The sequence below is a fragment of the Loxodonta africana genome, chromosome 1 (assembly GCF_030014295.1).
Source record: "Loxodonta africana isolate mLoxAfr1 chromosome 1, mLoxAfr1.hap2, whole genome shotgun sequence".
NCBI classification, from domain to species: Eukaryota; Metazoa; Chordata; class Mammalia; order Proboscidea; family Elephantidae; genus Loxodonta; species Loxodonta africana.
Window position 1 is genome coordinate 147,623,467 of NC_087342.1, and position 13,927 is coordinate 147,637,393.

The 13,927-nt window shown below is 42.4% G+C and overlaps 1 protein-coding gene across 6 annotated transcripts in view; it reads right to left on the minus strand.

Annotated features, from left to right (window-relative positions):
* The window catches only part of SYNCRIP (synaptotagmin binding cytoplasmic RNA interacting protein), a 37,113-nt gene extending 26,729 nt beyond the window's left edge, over positions 1–10,384 (minus strand). For 4 of the 6 annotated variants that reach the window (XM_064288767.1, XM_064288761.1, XM_064288749.1 and 1 more), the window contains exons 1-6: positions 10,276–10,383; positions 8,769–8,919; positions 7,907–8,025; positions 7,667–7,774; positions 4,649–4,762; positions 4,372–4,548 (exon numbers count right to left, since the gene is read on the minus strand). In XM_064288767.1, coding sequence (XP_064144837.1) covers positions 4,372–4,548; positions 4,649–4,762; positions 7,667–7,774; positions 7,907–8,025; positions 8,769–8,907 — 657 coding nt within the window. In that variant the 5' untranslated portion in view covers positions 8,908–8,919; positions 10,276–10,383. Of the gene's footprint in view, positions 1–4,371; positions 4,549–4,648; positions 4,763–7,666; positions 7,775–7,906; positions 8,026–8,768; positions 8,920–10,275 lie in introns of all 6 variants that reach the window. The other 2 variants (XM_064288777.1, XM_064288769.1) reach the window with 1 other exon arrangement.
* Between the last annotated feature and the right edge of the window lie 3,543 nt (positions 10,385–13,927).

The window sequence follows — 13,927 nt, forward strand, 5'->3', positions numbered from 1 at the left end:
AATGATGTACCAGATGGTGCTGGTCAGCCAGTCAAGTTATTTATCCAGCCTCTACTGTACAAGGGCACTTTCTAAATGTTAGGGACACAACGGGAAAAAAAGCTTATATTCTGATTCAGAATTATTGTACAAAGTCAAGAACTCATTTCAAGCACTTCTGAGCATTCTTTTCTATCATGTTCAGTCACAGATGACTGAGGGGTGTGCTGCTCAGAGTCAGAAAAGGCCTTCGACCCAATTGATGAGAAGGCAGAATTGGCCAAAGTGTTTGAAAGCTGAACAGAAGGAAAAGGCCTTGAGATGGAAGTGGACACAGCTAATTTGGAAGACAAAAAAGGCTAAGTATTGCTGGATAATAAAGAAGACGAAGTGTGGCTGGGGAGAAAGGATCAGAGAGGTATGCAGGAGATTTGGTCAGACAGGGCCTCCTCTGGAGGTTGCTTGTTTTCAGCATGGGAAATGTTGTGATCTAATTTAAGTGGCTGCATGGCAGGCTGCAAAGGGACAATGAAGGTAGGGAGACTAATCATGATTCTCAGTCATCTAGCAAGATGGTGCTAAGATGTCAAAAATATTTTGGGAGTCTAGATATGACTTACTTCCTGGGCTCCTTTTAACACTACGTAAACCACTATGTAACTTAAGAAAAAAAAAAAACAGACTTTCTGGTGACATATATCTATTTCGTACTGCTGGCTTAAATTATTATATCTAGGTAACAACAGAAGTCTCTGGGTGGTGCAAATAGTTAAATGCTCTGCTACTGAGAGGTTGGCGGTTTGAATCCACCCACAGCTGCCTCGGAAGAAAGGCCTGCTGATCTACTTCCAAAAGGTCACAGCCATTGAAAACTCTACGGAGCATAGTTCTACTCTGAAATACATGGGGTTGCCATTGAGTCAAAATCGATTCAACAGCAACTGGTTTGGTTTCGCTTTAGTTAACAGGCACTCAAGCTAAAGAAGTCTGTGTCAAACTAAAGTGTATGGCCTTGGGCAAGTCATCCAGCCTTTTTACTCATCTGCAGAATGAAGACAATTCCACTTACCTTGAAAAAAGGGTTGAAGTGGCATTTAAAAATAATAATGTAGAACCTAGCACAGCTCTCGTCCCTTAACGAGCACTCAACGGGTAGCTATGATTCACCTTTTCACAGTTTGGATCTTGCTTCCCTAGCTAATCATCATCGTTTTATGGCTCAAATTTTTTTACTTTCCAAAATACAACGAAAATGCTGGCTGAAAACAGGGTCACTGAAGAAGTCTGCAGTTCTTCTACATGCCTCTTGTTCACCTGGTAACATTAATCCATTATCACAGGTAATTCAAATACAAATTTTAGATCTACTGTAGTTTTTAATCTAGAATAAAACTCACTGCCAAATTAGTATTTAAAAAAAATAAGGCCAAATATAAAAACTACCTTCACCGAAAGTATTCCTCCAGAAACTCAGAAGTACAGGAAAGCAGAAAGAGAAGGTGCTTTAATCTTCTCTAATCTAAAAATAATGCAAAATAAGTATTTTCCCAATATTTGGTTGTATGTAACTACAATGACCCTTCAATTATCTTACATAAAAATTCACCTTGGATAGAACAGCAACTTAAGTAGAATCTTAACCAAAACCCAAACCCACTGCCGTCGAGTTAATTTCAACTCATAGCAACCCTACAGGACGGAGTACAACTGCCCCATAGAGTTTCCATGGAGTGCCAGGTAGATTCGAACTGCTGACCCTTTGGTTGGCAGCCGTAGCACTTAACCACTACACCACCAAGGTTTCCAGGATCTTAACATATAATACAAATAAGAATAACTTACAAAATATGCTCCCTTGAGGAACTGCCCTATACTTAACAGGGAAGATACTCAAGTCCACAAAGTAGCAAAAAGATCCAAATCAACTTGAATTTTATTTTCTCTTGAATGTTTCAATTACTTCATTGCCTCAAAAGTCCAGTCCTCTGTTATTGCTGTATTAAAGACCAATCTCCCAATTCCAGTATCACCATAATCCTAGCCAAAGTCAAAGTTAATAAAACCAGTTGCCATGGAGTTGACTCTGACTCATGTCAAAGAAAAATTCTTTAAAAACAACCATACTTCCAATTCATCACAGTGGATGTGTACCACTACCACTAGGAATAGCTTTCCAAAGGCACCATAATCCAAAGCGCCTCCTATTCATCAGGTAGTAAAAAAAAAGTAATTCTGCCCCTAGACAAGGACTCAAATCACAACAGAGAAACATGGGAGAAAAAACAACACATTAGTTCCTAGATCAATCAAAAGGCTGCTTGGTTATCTATAAAGTTTTTGTATTACACTTAAAAACTAACTATACCCATAAAACTATTCTCTAAGCAGCCTGCAACAGTACAGTTTTGGACTGTGAGATATTATTTGTTAAACCAAGGGGAACTGCCCAAGCTGAAATGTAATTCATAATGTGTACTGCTGTCACTCAAGATCACTACTACAACCGTAATTATAAAGCATCTTTCTCTAAAGATACATCTTTACTATAAGGATTCTGAAATCATCTAGAAATAACTCCCAATGAAAACCTACTAGAATTAGCATATTCTGATAACAAGAATTAAGGAACCTACCAATGTCAGTTTAAAGATTCCTTTTAAGTGTTAATACACAAACCATTACTTACAAACTAAATACCCATTTATCATTAAACAAAATTAAAACTTTATATGTAATACTAATAAATAAAATAGGCCTGACATCACTGGCTATATAGTAAGATAGCTCATTACCTTCCAGACCATTTTGCAGTTTCACATTAAAATTTATTACTACTTTATTGTTACTCTTGGCAAAAATGTTCTATTCTTTTATTGAAGGAGCTTAAACTGGATGATTTCTAAAGTACCTCTTTCTCCAGCTCTAGGAATCCTTAATTTTACCTGAACTGCTGAATCTAAGTTTGACACAGCCCAAAGGTTACCAGTGAAAGGCCCTGTAGAGAGCTACACATCCCTCCTGAAATAGGAAGTGTTCTTTTAAGCAGGCAAAAATCAGCCACGATTTAAAAACAAAAACACCCAGACTTCTGAATTCTTTTACACGATACTTTTAAATAGAATAATTTTCTAACGTTAAACTTTCACCATATTCCATCACACATACCGGAAGTGACTCAATGCAATACAAAACAGCAAAACAAAGCATACTTATTGTTGTATTTTTCTAACTAAGATTTGTCTTAAAATGTAAGCAATGTATATGATGATAAGAAAAGGGGGAAAAACTCTCAACAGGAGAAATCGGTGTTGGGATTTTAAACTGTCTTGATTTACCCACAAAATATGTAAAGCAGATAAAGCAAATTTAGCACACACATGCTAGTGAATTATCTATGAAGGTTCTTCCCCAGTTATGTATTTTCTGGTACACTGCACAGGTTGAAATCAACCGTTGGCCTCCTCAACTATAAAGTGCAAAATGCACTTGAGTCATGGAATTTAATAAAAAAATATTATTTTTATTTTAATTTGAAGGGGAATTAAGTAAGCCATAATTCAAAACATTAAAAATCCCCCTTTCCCATACTTAATGGTCTGAGACTAGAAGGACCCCAGCGGTCATGGCCCCCAAACCATCTGTTGGCCCAGGACAGGAACCATTCCTGAAGCCAACTCCTCAGACGTGGATTGGACTGGACAATGCATTGGAGAGAGATGCTGATTGTGAGCTACTTGGATCAGTTGGACACTTGAGACTAGGTTGGCACCTCCTCTCTGGAGGGGAGATGGGAGGGTAGAGGGGGTTAGAAGCTGGCAAAATGGACATGAAAAGAGAGGCTGGAAGGAGGGAGGGGGCTGACTCCTTAGGGAGAAAATAAATAGGAATATGTAGTAAGGTGTATATATGTTTACATGTGAGGGACTGACTTGATCTGTAAACTTTCACTTAAAGCACAATAAAAATTATTTAAAAAAAAAATCTCTCTTTCTAATAAGCTGGGAAAAAACAAAAAAAATCTAGACCACTCATTACAAAAATCCTTTATTTCGTTAACTAAAAACATACAATTAAAATGTCTTCGTGAAGTATTTTACAAAAAGGGATGACCCAGGTATGTCCAGAAACTACGGGAGTCCTAGCTATTAGTTCCTTTCTTATACCTTTACACATCCCTAAAAAGAAAAATCACTAAGTCACAAGTCTCAACCAACCAATTACAAGGAATTGGGCCACACTCTTATTGATCCTAAACACTAATACAATGTGGGCACAGAGCATGTATAAGACTTTTACCAGCCAGCACTTGAAAAGATATTTGGTTACCTGTAAACATAATAAAAATAAACTGACATTAAAGATAATATGAAGATTGAAAGTATAAAAACTTACCAGTTTAACAGCCTCCTGAGCTGCTTCTTTTGTACAAAAAGTGACAAACGCATAACCTCTATTGAGACCAGTAAGTGGATCCATCATTAAACGAAGATCCCATATAGGTCCAGCTTTCTCAAACAATGGAACAAGTTCATCCTCAAATAGATCTCTAGGGATCTTCCCCACAAATATCTGTAAATTAAAATATGAAGTAAAAACCATGGAGAATTTCTTTAGATAACCAGATACCTGTGCATTTACTACAAAAGGTACAAATTTTTAATTTCTTTACCTCAGTGCCAACAGAAGGCTGCTGACCTGAATAAACGGAATCTGGAGGCGGTCCCCCATACTTCCTCTGTCCAGTAGTCACATCAAGTGTGTAGCCTGTTCTTTCCAAGAGTGCCTTGAAAAGTTCAAATGTCATTAATACATTTAACTAATAAGGCCAAACACCTTCATATAGCATTCATGTCAATCTTTTTCAAATCTTTCTAATTATGTTGGCAACATTTCCCACAAATCTCTGGTGTCTATTTCAATTTTTTCTTTAACATTGTTATAGCCCTATCTTATTAAAGTAAAAACTTCAGGATTCTATTCAGATCATTTCCTAGTTTTTAGTTACTGAATTACATTTAATCAACAACAACAAAAAAATTTAAGATCTTAATCCATCAACAACTTGCTATGCCTCCTAAAAAATGACTACATCTAACCTGCCAGACTTTAATTCTCTCTTGAGACTCTACCTCTTAAGGAAGGAGCTAAATAAGTTACATCTCTCAAGTCTATATTTCTTATCCAACAAATACCAAGTACCCCATCCCTAAGTATACACCCCCATTAAAGGCATTTCACCAACCTTTATAGAAATTATTACGTGCTGTTGAGTCGATTCCAATTCATAGCAACCCTACAGATCAAAAGTATAACTGCCCCACAGGGTCTCCAAGGAGCAGCTGGTGGATTTGAACTGCCAACCTTTTGGTTAGCAGCCTGAGCTCTTAACTACTTCACCACCAGGGCTCCAAATAAGGTTTCCAAGGAGCAGCTGGTGGATTCAAACTGCTGACCTTTTGGTTAGCAGCAGTATCACTCAACCACTACACCACCAGAAATTACACTCCCTAAACTAAGTCTAGAAACTTGGAGCTACAGGAAAAATAACTTATTCATTTGCTATTCAAGTACCAGGCTTCACGAGACAGCAGGAATTATTCAGAAAAATAAGAAAGAAAATGACTTTGAAAACTTCACAAAATTTCAAATGTGACGTAAGACCTACATTTTAACTTCCAAGTGACCTTTCAAAACTTATACGACTCACATTTTACTCAGACCATTGTAACTACCCCTTCATCTCCTTATTGCAGCCAAAAGTACTACAAAAAAAGTAGTCCATCTGCCTAAGCCTGGCAACCTGCTTCCACTAAGATTATAATCAAGAAAACCCTACAGAGCAATTCTACTCTATAACACATGGGGTCACCATGAGTCAAAATCAACTCAAGGGCAACTAATAAGAATTCAACACTTGGCTGGTAAATTCTAAAATAAAAACAGACTTGCTAACCCCAGCTACATGGCAACACTTATCAAAAGACTTAAATAATTTGGGGTCACCTCAGTCTAAAAATCAAAGTGATTAGACAGATTATAACATTTTCTATTCACCTAAAAACATTTATAAAAAAACACAGTAATTCATAAAAATTCACTCATTCTTCAACTTTTTAACAAAAAGGCTCATAAAAAGCTTCGTATTTGGGGCCTCTCTTTTTCTATTACACCCAAACTTCAGTTTGCTTCAGGGTGCAACATTTGGTTAGTAACAAAACTAAACTTCAAATCTATGACTATCACATAAACTAAACTACTAAATGACTCACATCTTCCCTGGTTCCCATATGTAATTCCTATGCTACAAAGAAGTTATGATTCTTTAACTTTTACATGACACAAGTAATACTTCTTGTCAATCTCTAAAAACGTAGAGACAGAACTATTTATTCCCCCCTCAAATATTTTATGAAAATGTCTCTACACCCTCCTCGCCACAATTTGAGTCATACTATAGCTTTTTTTTTTTTTATAGCTTTAAGCTACCCTTTTGCAAAGACAGACTGAAAAGGGAGTGTAATAAAGTCACATAAATTCAAACTCCCAAATGTACATTTAATCACAATTGACACAATTACAAATGGGGCAACCACACCCCATTTTCATAGGAAAATCAGATTTATACTTCAAACAAACTCAATTCACTCAAAGCTAGATTGGTAAAAATCACAAACTCACAAATGAATCTAAAAGCTAACTCCATATTCCATTCCAATCTTGCCCATGTTCTAGGCATCCCTCTTCCCGAACAATTAAGCCATCACCCAACACCTATGCCCTACTTAGTAACTCACTTTCTTAAACCATAATCTTTGGTTCCCTGTTTTTCTCTCTGCCTGTAAGTCTTCATGACTCCACATAAAAAGGCACTTTCGTTCTGTAAAGAAATTTTCCAATCACATTGAACAATAATTTTCATGTATCTAATTAAACAAAAAAAACTTGACAAAGTATACCAAAACTACACAAGAGCACTACCATGCTATAAGAGGACCAAGTTAAAACAGGTATGATTACGGTATTTTCTATGAACTAAACCTCACGAGCACGAAGATCAAAACCTAGCTGAATTTTAACTTACTTTTCTACACAAAACCTTTTACAAAAGCTCCCACTCCAAGTTTCCTCACTGACATTTCCACGCTAAGTAATTTCATTTCCAAAAACTACTTTTAGAAATAAACAACTTAATAACTCATACTAATGGAAGAGTAAGAAGGCAGTGTTAAAGTTCTCAATTCATTTAACTGAGAGCTTGAGAATACCAAGAAAAGAATCAACTGCTAAATGTACACTCTCTACCAGTAGGGGATAACTGATCCCCTAGTTTGGTTTCACTGTCAGTAACCTGGACTTACAGCTTTTCAAATAGTGTCTAAAAATACGAGGAATATATTTCTTTAAATCTTTTATTTGGAATACCAATAGCACAAATTTAAAATAAACATCAGTAACTCGGTAACAAAAAAAATCTTAATAATAACTTGTTTTAACAGATAAAGAAAAGCAAAAAACTTTTTTTAAAAAGTAGAAAAGGATAATAAATTTTCTCATGTTATTAACTCTCAACATTTTAAAAATACACACACACCCATTTCACACTCAAAGACTATTTACCAAAGCTAGAAAAGAGGTAAAAGAACTTTAAAATTGAAGGGGATAGTAAAGCAAGTTTTTGAAGACATACCTTAATTTTTGCCTCATCTGGTCCTTTGCTAGAATCTGCTACTTTGGTCCCCTGTTTTTCTCTCTGCCTATAAGTCTTCATGACTCCACATAAAAAGGCACTTTTGTTCTGTAAAGAGATTTTCCAATCACATTGAACAATAATTTTCACATAACCGTCTAATTAAACGAAAGTTAACAATGCATACTGAAACTACTCAAATTTTTCATTCTTTTTCCACCAACATTAAGTTAACATTACCTGAACATGAGAGAGATCACTGTCTTTAAACTGTTGAAGAACTGCCAATGCACCGTCTTCATTGAATTCTTTTAAAGCTTCGATAGCTCTTTCATCTAAATCACTATGTGCAACTAGCCCTGGAGAAGAGAAAACTTCATTAGCTGTCGAGTTTTAATATTTTTTGGAAAAAAATTTTTTTTTTTTTTTTTTTTTTAGAAAAGATCATGCTGACCCATACAGGTACATGTATGCCAACTAACAGTTCTGCTACCCTTCTTACCTACATAATGAAAAACACGAATATTCCACCCATTCTGAACTGCATTCTTAAATAGGGCCTCAACCACATTTACAATGAATCAACTTCATTTTTACCTTGTATCTAAATCAGACAGTTCTGAATACTAAGTACTTCTGCAATAAATATATAAACTTACAAACCCTAAAATCAACCAACAATGTACCTACCAAGAATGACAACTGAACCTCTACTCAATTTCAAATACCACTAGAAAAAAGTAACAGCCACACCGAGAAAGACAGGGTACATACAAGTCTACAGTTAACAAGTTATTTAACAAGAATTCTACTATAAAAATACCCCCAAAAAAGTCACATGGCCTGCTGCTCCCAACATTCAGCAGCTGTTGCTACTGTCTTATACTTATCCATCCAGCCAACTAGCCTTTAGCGCCTCCCTTTTTCCCTCCCTCTATACACCTTAACCTGTAGTTCAAAGCTTAATTGAGCAACTATCACAACGAGTCAAAACTCCAGTTCCCACACTTATTGGAAACCACAAAAAGTTGCTATTTTAGCTCAAAGCCAGAAATCCAATAGAAAAATTTCATAATGTAATTTTGCAAGTGTTAGTTCTTACCTGCAACGTAAATTTCATCTAGTTTTTCAGCAACTTTCTGTGGTAAACCAGCATCAAGCAATGTCTGAAAATTTTCTGAATGGATAACTGCAGAAGTAGTATCTTCAGTACCATTTCCATTAACATGTTCTGTAGCCATGTTTCCAGAGATCTGTTCAAACGCAATAAGCAAAATTAAACTACAATCTTCAAAAAAAATAGGACAATATGAGAGCCCCAATCTTTACTTTCTCTACCATTTACTACACCAGTCAGCCTGCGGCTCCCTTTCAAGCGGCCTTACTTTAAAGCCACTGGCCTTACTTTAAAGTCACTATCGCTTGACAAGCCAGATTTGGAAAGCGGGACACAGAAGGACCGATTCATTAAGGTTTCCTTAGTGCCACCCCTGACTCACCTGCTAACACTCCCTAGGAAGAACCGTATTACAAATGGAGCCCAACTAGCACAGGACGCGCCAGCGTGCCACATGCGGCTGTGCCGGTAACGGAGAATGAGGTGTGTGGAAAAAGCAAAACTGGGCTTGTCCCTCTCAAAGGTAAACCCCCAAAAGTGCGCGCTTTTCCCGCCTGCCGCTTATACATCAGTAACAAGAGTCAGCGAAGAACAAAGCGCTCACACAAGCCACCTTCCCACCACCCAATTTCTCCACCCTTCACCCCTGCACCCCAAAGCCCGCCCCCGACTCCGCACCCAGAGCGGCAGCCTCACCGCTGCGGCCGCCAGGAGCCCATTAGAAACACGTGCTCTGCGCCTTCATATGTCCTACAACTTCCTTCAACGAAAGCCCACCGAGTCTCAGGCCAAGACGACCATCACCGGCTCCCAACATCAACCCGAAGTCGCAGTCGGAGCCCCCCGAAAACAGCAGCAACAGCACAGTCTCGTTCCTCAACACCGAGGCCGCGGCGGCGCCAGGCCACAGGCTCTCCCCGCCCCCCCAGCGCCGCCTTCTCCGCGGTGACACATGGCTCTCTCCGCCCCAGGCTCTCCCCGGCCGCCGGCGACCCCGGTCGCCCGCCTGCCCCGCCGAGACGAAAACCGCGGCGCTATCTGCAAGCCCCCACCCCTCGCCCGTCGGTGCAGCGACTGCGGCACCAGGGTCGACAACCCAGCGGCGTGAAGGCGTTCCACGAACTACCCAACGCCTGCCGGACCACGAGCACCACCCAAGTCTGTCGCGCGGCTGCGGGACAGGACCCGCTCCTCTCCGCCCACTCCCGCGCCGCGGCGACGGCCACGACAGCACCAACTCCGCTGCCGCTCGCGGTCCGCGCGGGTCATGGAGCGACGCAGACAAAGCCCGAACGGCGGCAGCACATGGAGGAGAGAAGGTAGTGGCGGCGCGGGCCGCGGCCTACTCCCAGACAGTCCCAGTCAACGTGCTCCTCTGCCCCTTGGAATCCATTTTCCAGAAAAGCCGGTTTCTCCCCGCGCCGCCCTCCCCCAGCTCCCTCCACAATGTCACGGAGCTCCCCTCCCAGACCCGGGTCCTGGCGGTCGTTACCTCCCCGTTGGGCTGCGGCGGAGGAATCCTGTCCGAGGAAATCGTGTTGTGGAAAACGCGTGCTCGCTGCTCCCTGGGTCCGGCGCGAGTGGAGCTGTTGTAAAATGGCGGCCGAAGCTCACGCCGCTGGCAGCAAACCCGATCCAGTTCCACTCGCCTCCGAGCGCGCTCCCGGTGCGCGCGCGCGCGCCCGCGCAACCCCCCTTCCCTTCCCTCCCTCGCGCGTCCGCTTCTCTCACTCACTCCCTCAGCCCCTGCCCTCCTCCAGCTCCTCCTTCTCCCTCTACCACTATCTCCAGCCTCCGTCTGCCTTCTTCTACCTTTCTTCTTCTCCTCCCTGCTTCTTCCCCTCACTGCTCCCAGTCCCGTCCGCAGTCGCTCAGGCACAAGCGGCCGCCGTTCCTCTCCTCGCTCGCTTCCTCGCACGCTCCCTCACTCCCTCCCTTGCTCGCTCTCCCGGTCCAGTCTCCCAGTCCCTGCCGAGTCGGCTCCTCTCTTTTTTCTCTCCCGCGCTGACGTGACGACGTAGCCTACGCCTCGGGACGCGCGCCCTAGAGTTCCGCCCCGCGCCTTGCCGCCTCCCTTGCTCCTCACCCCCTGGGGGGCGCGAGACCCCGCCCTTCCGCTCCAGCGGCGGTAGAGGGGCCGAGAGTGAATGAAAGGCCCGCCCCTTCCCCTGCCGACACTCCCCCTCCTGCTCCTCTCCAGGCGGGGCGGGCCGGCTCAGCGTGTCCCACTCGTTCTCCTTTGTCAGGAGACATGCATCTCCCTACCCCGCCCCGCCCCACCTCTCCCCGCCCCCACCGCAGCACCACGCGCAAGACACCCCCACCGAGGTGCCGCCCGCCCCTCCACCGCCCCGTCCCGGGTCCGCTGAGCCTGGGCGGGGGTCGCGGGGCGCGACTGCAGCTCCGCGGAGGGCACCCACCGGTCTGTGCGCGCCCGGCCCCCGCCCCCGGCGCAGCAGCCGCGTAGCAGTTCCAGGCGGTGTCCACGCTGCGCCGCCCCGCGCTCTGCTCGCTCGGGAAGCTGGAGGCGCACGTGTCCCCTGGGGCGGGGCGAGGCAGACAATGGGGCCGCGGGAGAGGGGGTTAGCGCGGAGACCTGCGGACCCTTGGTCGGCAGGGGCAGCGGGGCTTGGGTGCGGGCGTAGTTCCAGGAAGACCCGATCTCCCCAGCCGGACCATGGGGTCGCGGAGTACCCCATAACCGCGCGCCTTCGTTTTCACGGGAACCCTTGGCGAAGGGACGGACTCCCGAGGCTCGGACACGGAAAACCCGGCTGCTTTTGAGGGGGACCAGTCTGCCTCCAGTAAAGCGAAGAGCGGCTCCCGCCTTGGGGATGACGCGAAGGCCAGATTTGGAAGCGAAACCACTCGGTGGTGAAGGGTTGTGCAATCCGCCTATTCAGTCCCTGGCCTTTTTAGCAGTTCAGGGCTTCTTCATAGCACAGTTTGAGCAACTTAATGCAGCAGAAGCTGCGTGGTTAGGACAACTGTGAGGAAAATATCTGTTTCTTTTTAAAACACTTGGCAACTGAGTCTTATGTGAAGTGACATTTCCTTTGTAACCGTTTACTAGGTACAAGGAAGACAAAGGTATTTGAATTTCAGACGGGATATGGATACTAATTTTATCCAAAGCAGCTGTAATGAAAAATAGTAGTGTCCTTTTGATTAAAAATTAAGCTTATTTAAAAGAATTCACTGCTTCCCCAAATGAGATCTGTGCTGTAACGACAGAAACCAATGCCTTCAAGAAAAGTTAGATGAGCGTTTTTCAAAGTGCTTAAGCACATAAACTGCCAGATGGTTTTCATAGGAACCGGGAGCAAAATGTTAATTACTTCTTGACCGAAGTACTTTCTATCCAACCTGCTTAGCAAAGATCAGAGATTTCCACTATTTAAAATGCGTTAATACCAAACATGTACCTGATACAGTACTGATTTCTTAAAGAGGGATTTGGGATCACAATGCAAATATCCTGAATAATAGTATAAATTAAATGTTAATATAAAAATAATATAATTCTATGGATTAAGCAATGGTATTTTTAGGGCAATGGTTAAGCACTCTGCTCCTAATGAAAAGGTTGGCTTTTGAACCTGCCAAGCAACTCTGGAAGAGAAAGACCTGGCCATCTGCTTCCTTAGAATTCCAATTGCCAACCTCTGTAGCACTTAAGCACAGTGCCACAAGCGCTCCCAGTAAAGATTTGTTGTTGTTAGGTGCCATGGGTCGGATCCAGTGCATAGCGACCCTGTGTTCAACAGAAGGAAACACTGCCCAGTCCTGCACCATCCTCACAGTCCTTATGCTTAAGCCCAGGGCTGCAGCCACTGTGTCAATCCATCTCATTGAGGGGCTTCCTCTTTTTCACTAACCTTGTACTTTACCAAGCATGATGTCCTCTTTCTCCAGGGACTGATCCCTCCTGACAACATGTCCAAAGTATGTGAAACATAGTCTCACCATCCTTGCTTCCAAGGAGTGTTCTAGTTGTACTTCTTCCAGGACAGATTTGTTCGTTCTTTTGGCAGTTTGAGGTATATTCAGTATTCTTCTCCAACATCACAGTTCAAAGGCGTCAATTCTTTTTCAGTCTTCTTTATTCGTTATCCAGCTTTCACATGCATAAGAGGCGATTGAAAACACCACAGTTTGGGTCACACCTTAGTCTTTAAAGTGACATCTTTGCTTTGCAATACTTTAAACAGTCTTTTGCAGCAGATTCGCCCAATGCAATGCATCATCTGATTTCTTGACTGCTGCTTTCATGGGTGTTGATTGTGGATCCAAGTAAAATGAAACCCTTGACAACCTCAATCTTTTCCCCGTTTATCGTGATGTTGCTTGTTTGGTCCAGTTGTGAGGATTTTGTTTTTTTTATGTTGAGGTGTAATCCATAATGAAGGCTGTGGTCTTTGACCTTCATCAGTAAGTGCTTCAAGTCCTCTTCACTTTCAGCAACGAAGGTTGTGTCATTTGCATAATGCAGGTTGTTAATGAGTCTTCCTCCAATCCTGATGCCCCGTTTTTCTTCGTATAGTCCGGCTTCTTGGATTATTTGCTCAGCATACAGATTGAATAGGTATAGTGAAAGGATACAACCCTGACATACACCTCTCCTGACTTTAAACCATGCAATATCCCCTCATTCTGTTTAAATGACTGTCTCTCGATCTATGTACAGGTTCCTCATGAGCACAATTAAGTGTTGTAGAAGTCCCATTCTTCATAATGTTATCCATAATTTCTTATGCTCCACACAGTCAAATAAATGCCTTTGCATAGTCAATAAAACACAAGTAAACATCTTTCTGGTGTTCTCTGCTTTCAATCAGGATCCGTCTGACATCAGCAATGATATCCTTGATTCCTCTTCTGAATCTGGCTGGAATTTCTGGCAGTTCCCTGTCAATATCCTGCTGCAGCCACTTTTGAATGATCTTCAGCAAAATGTTACTTCCATGTGACATTAATGATAAATTTCCTCATTTGGTGGGATTACCTTTCTTGGGAATAGGCATAAATATAGATCTCTTCCAGTCGGTTGGCCAGGTAGCTGTCTTTCAAATTTCTTGGCATACACAAGAGAGTAATTCCAGCATGGTTGAATGTCAACCAGTTCTTTTTGGTATAGTGACTCT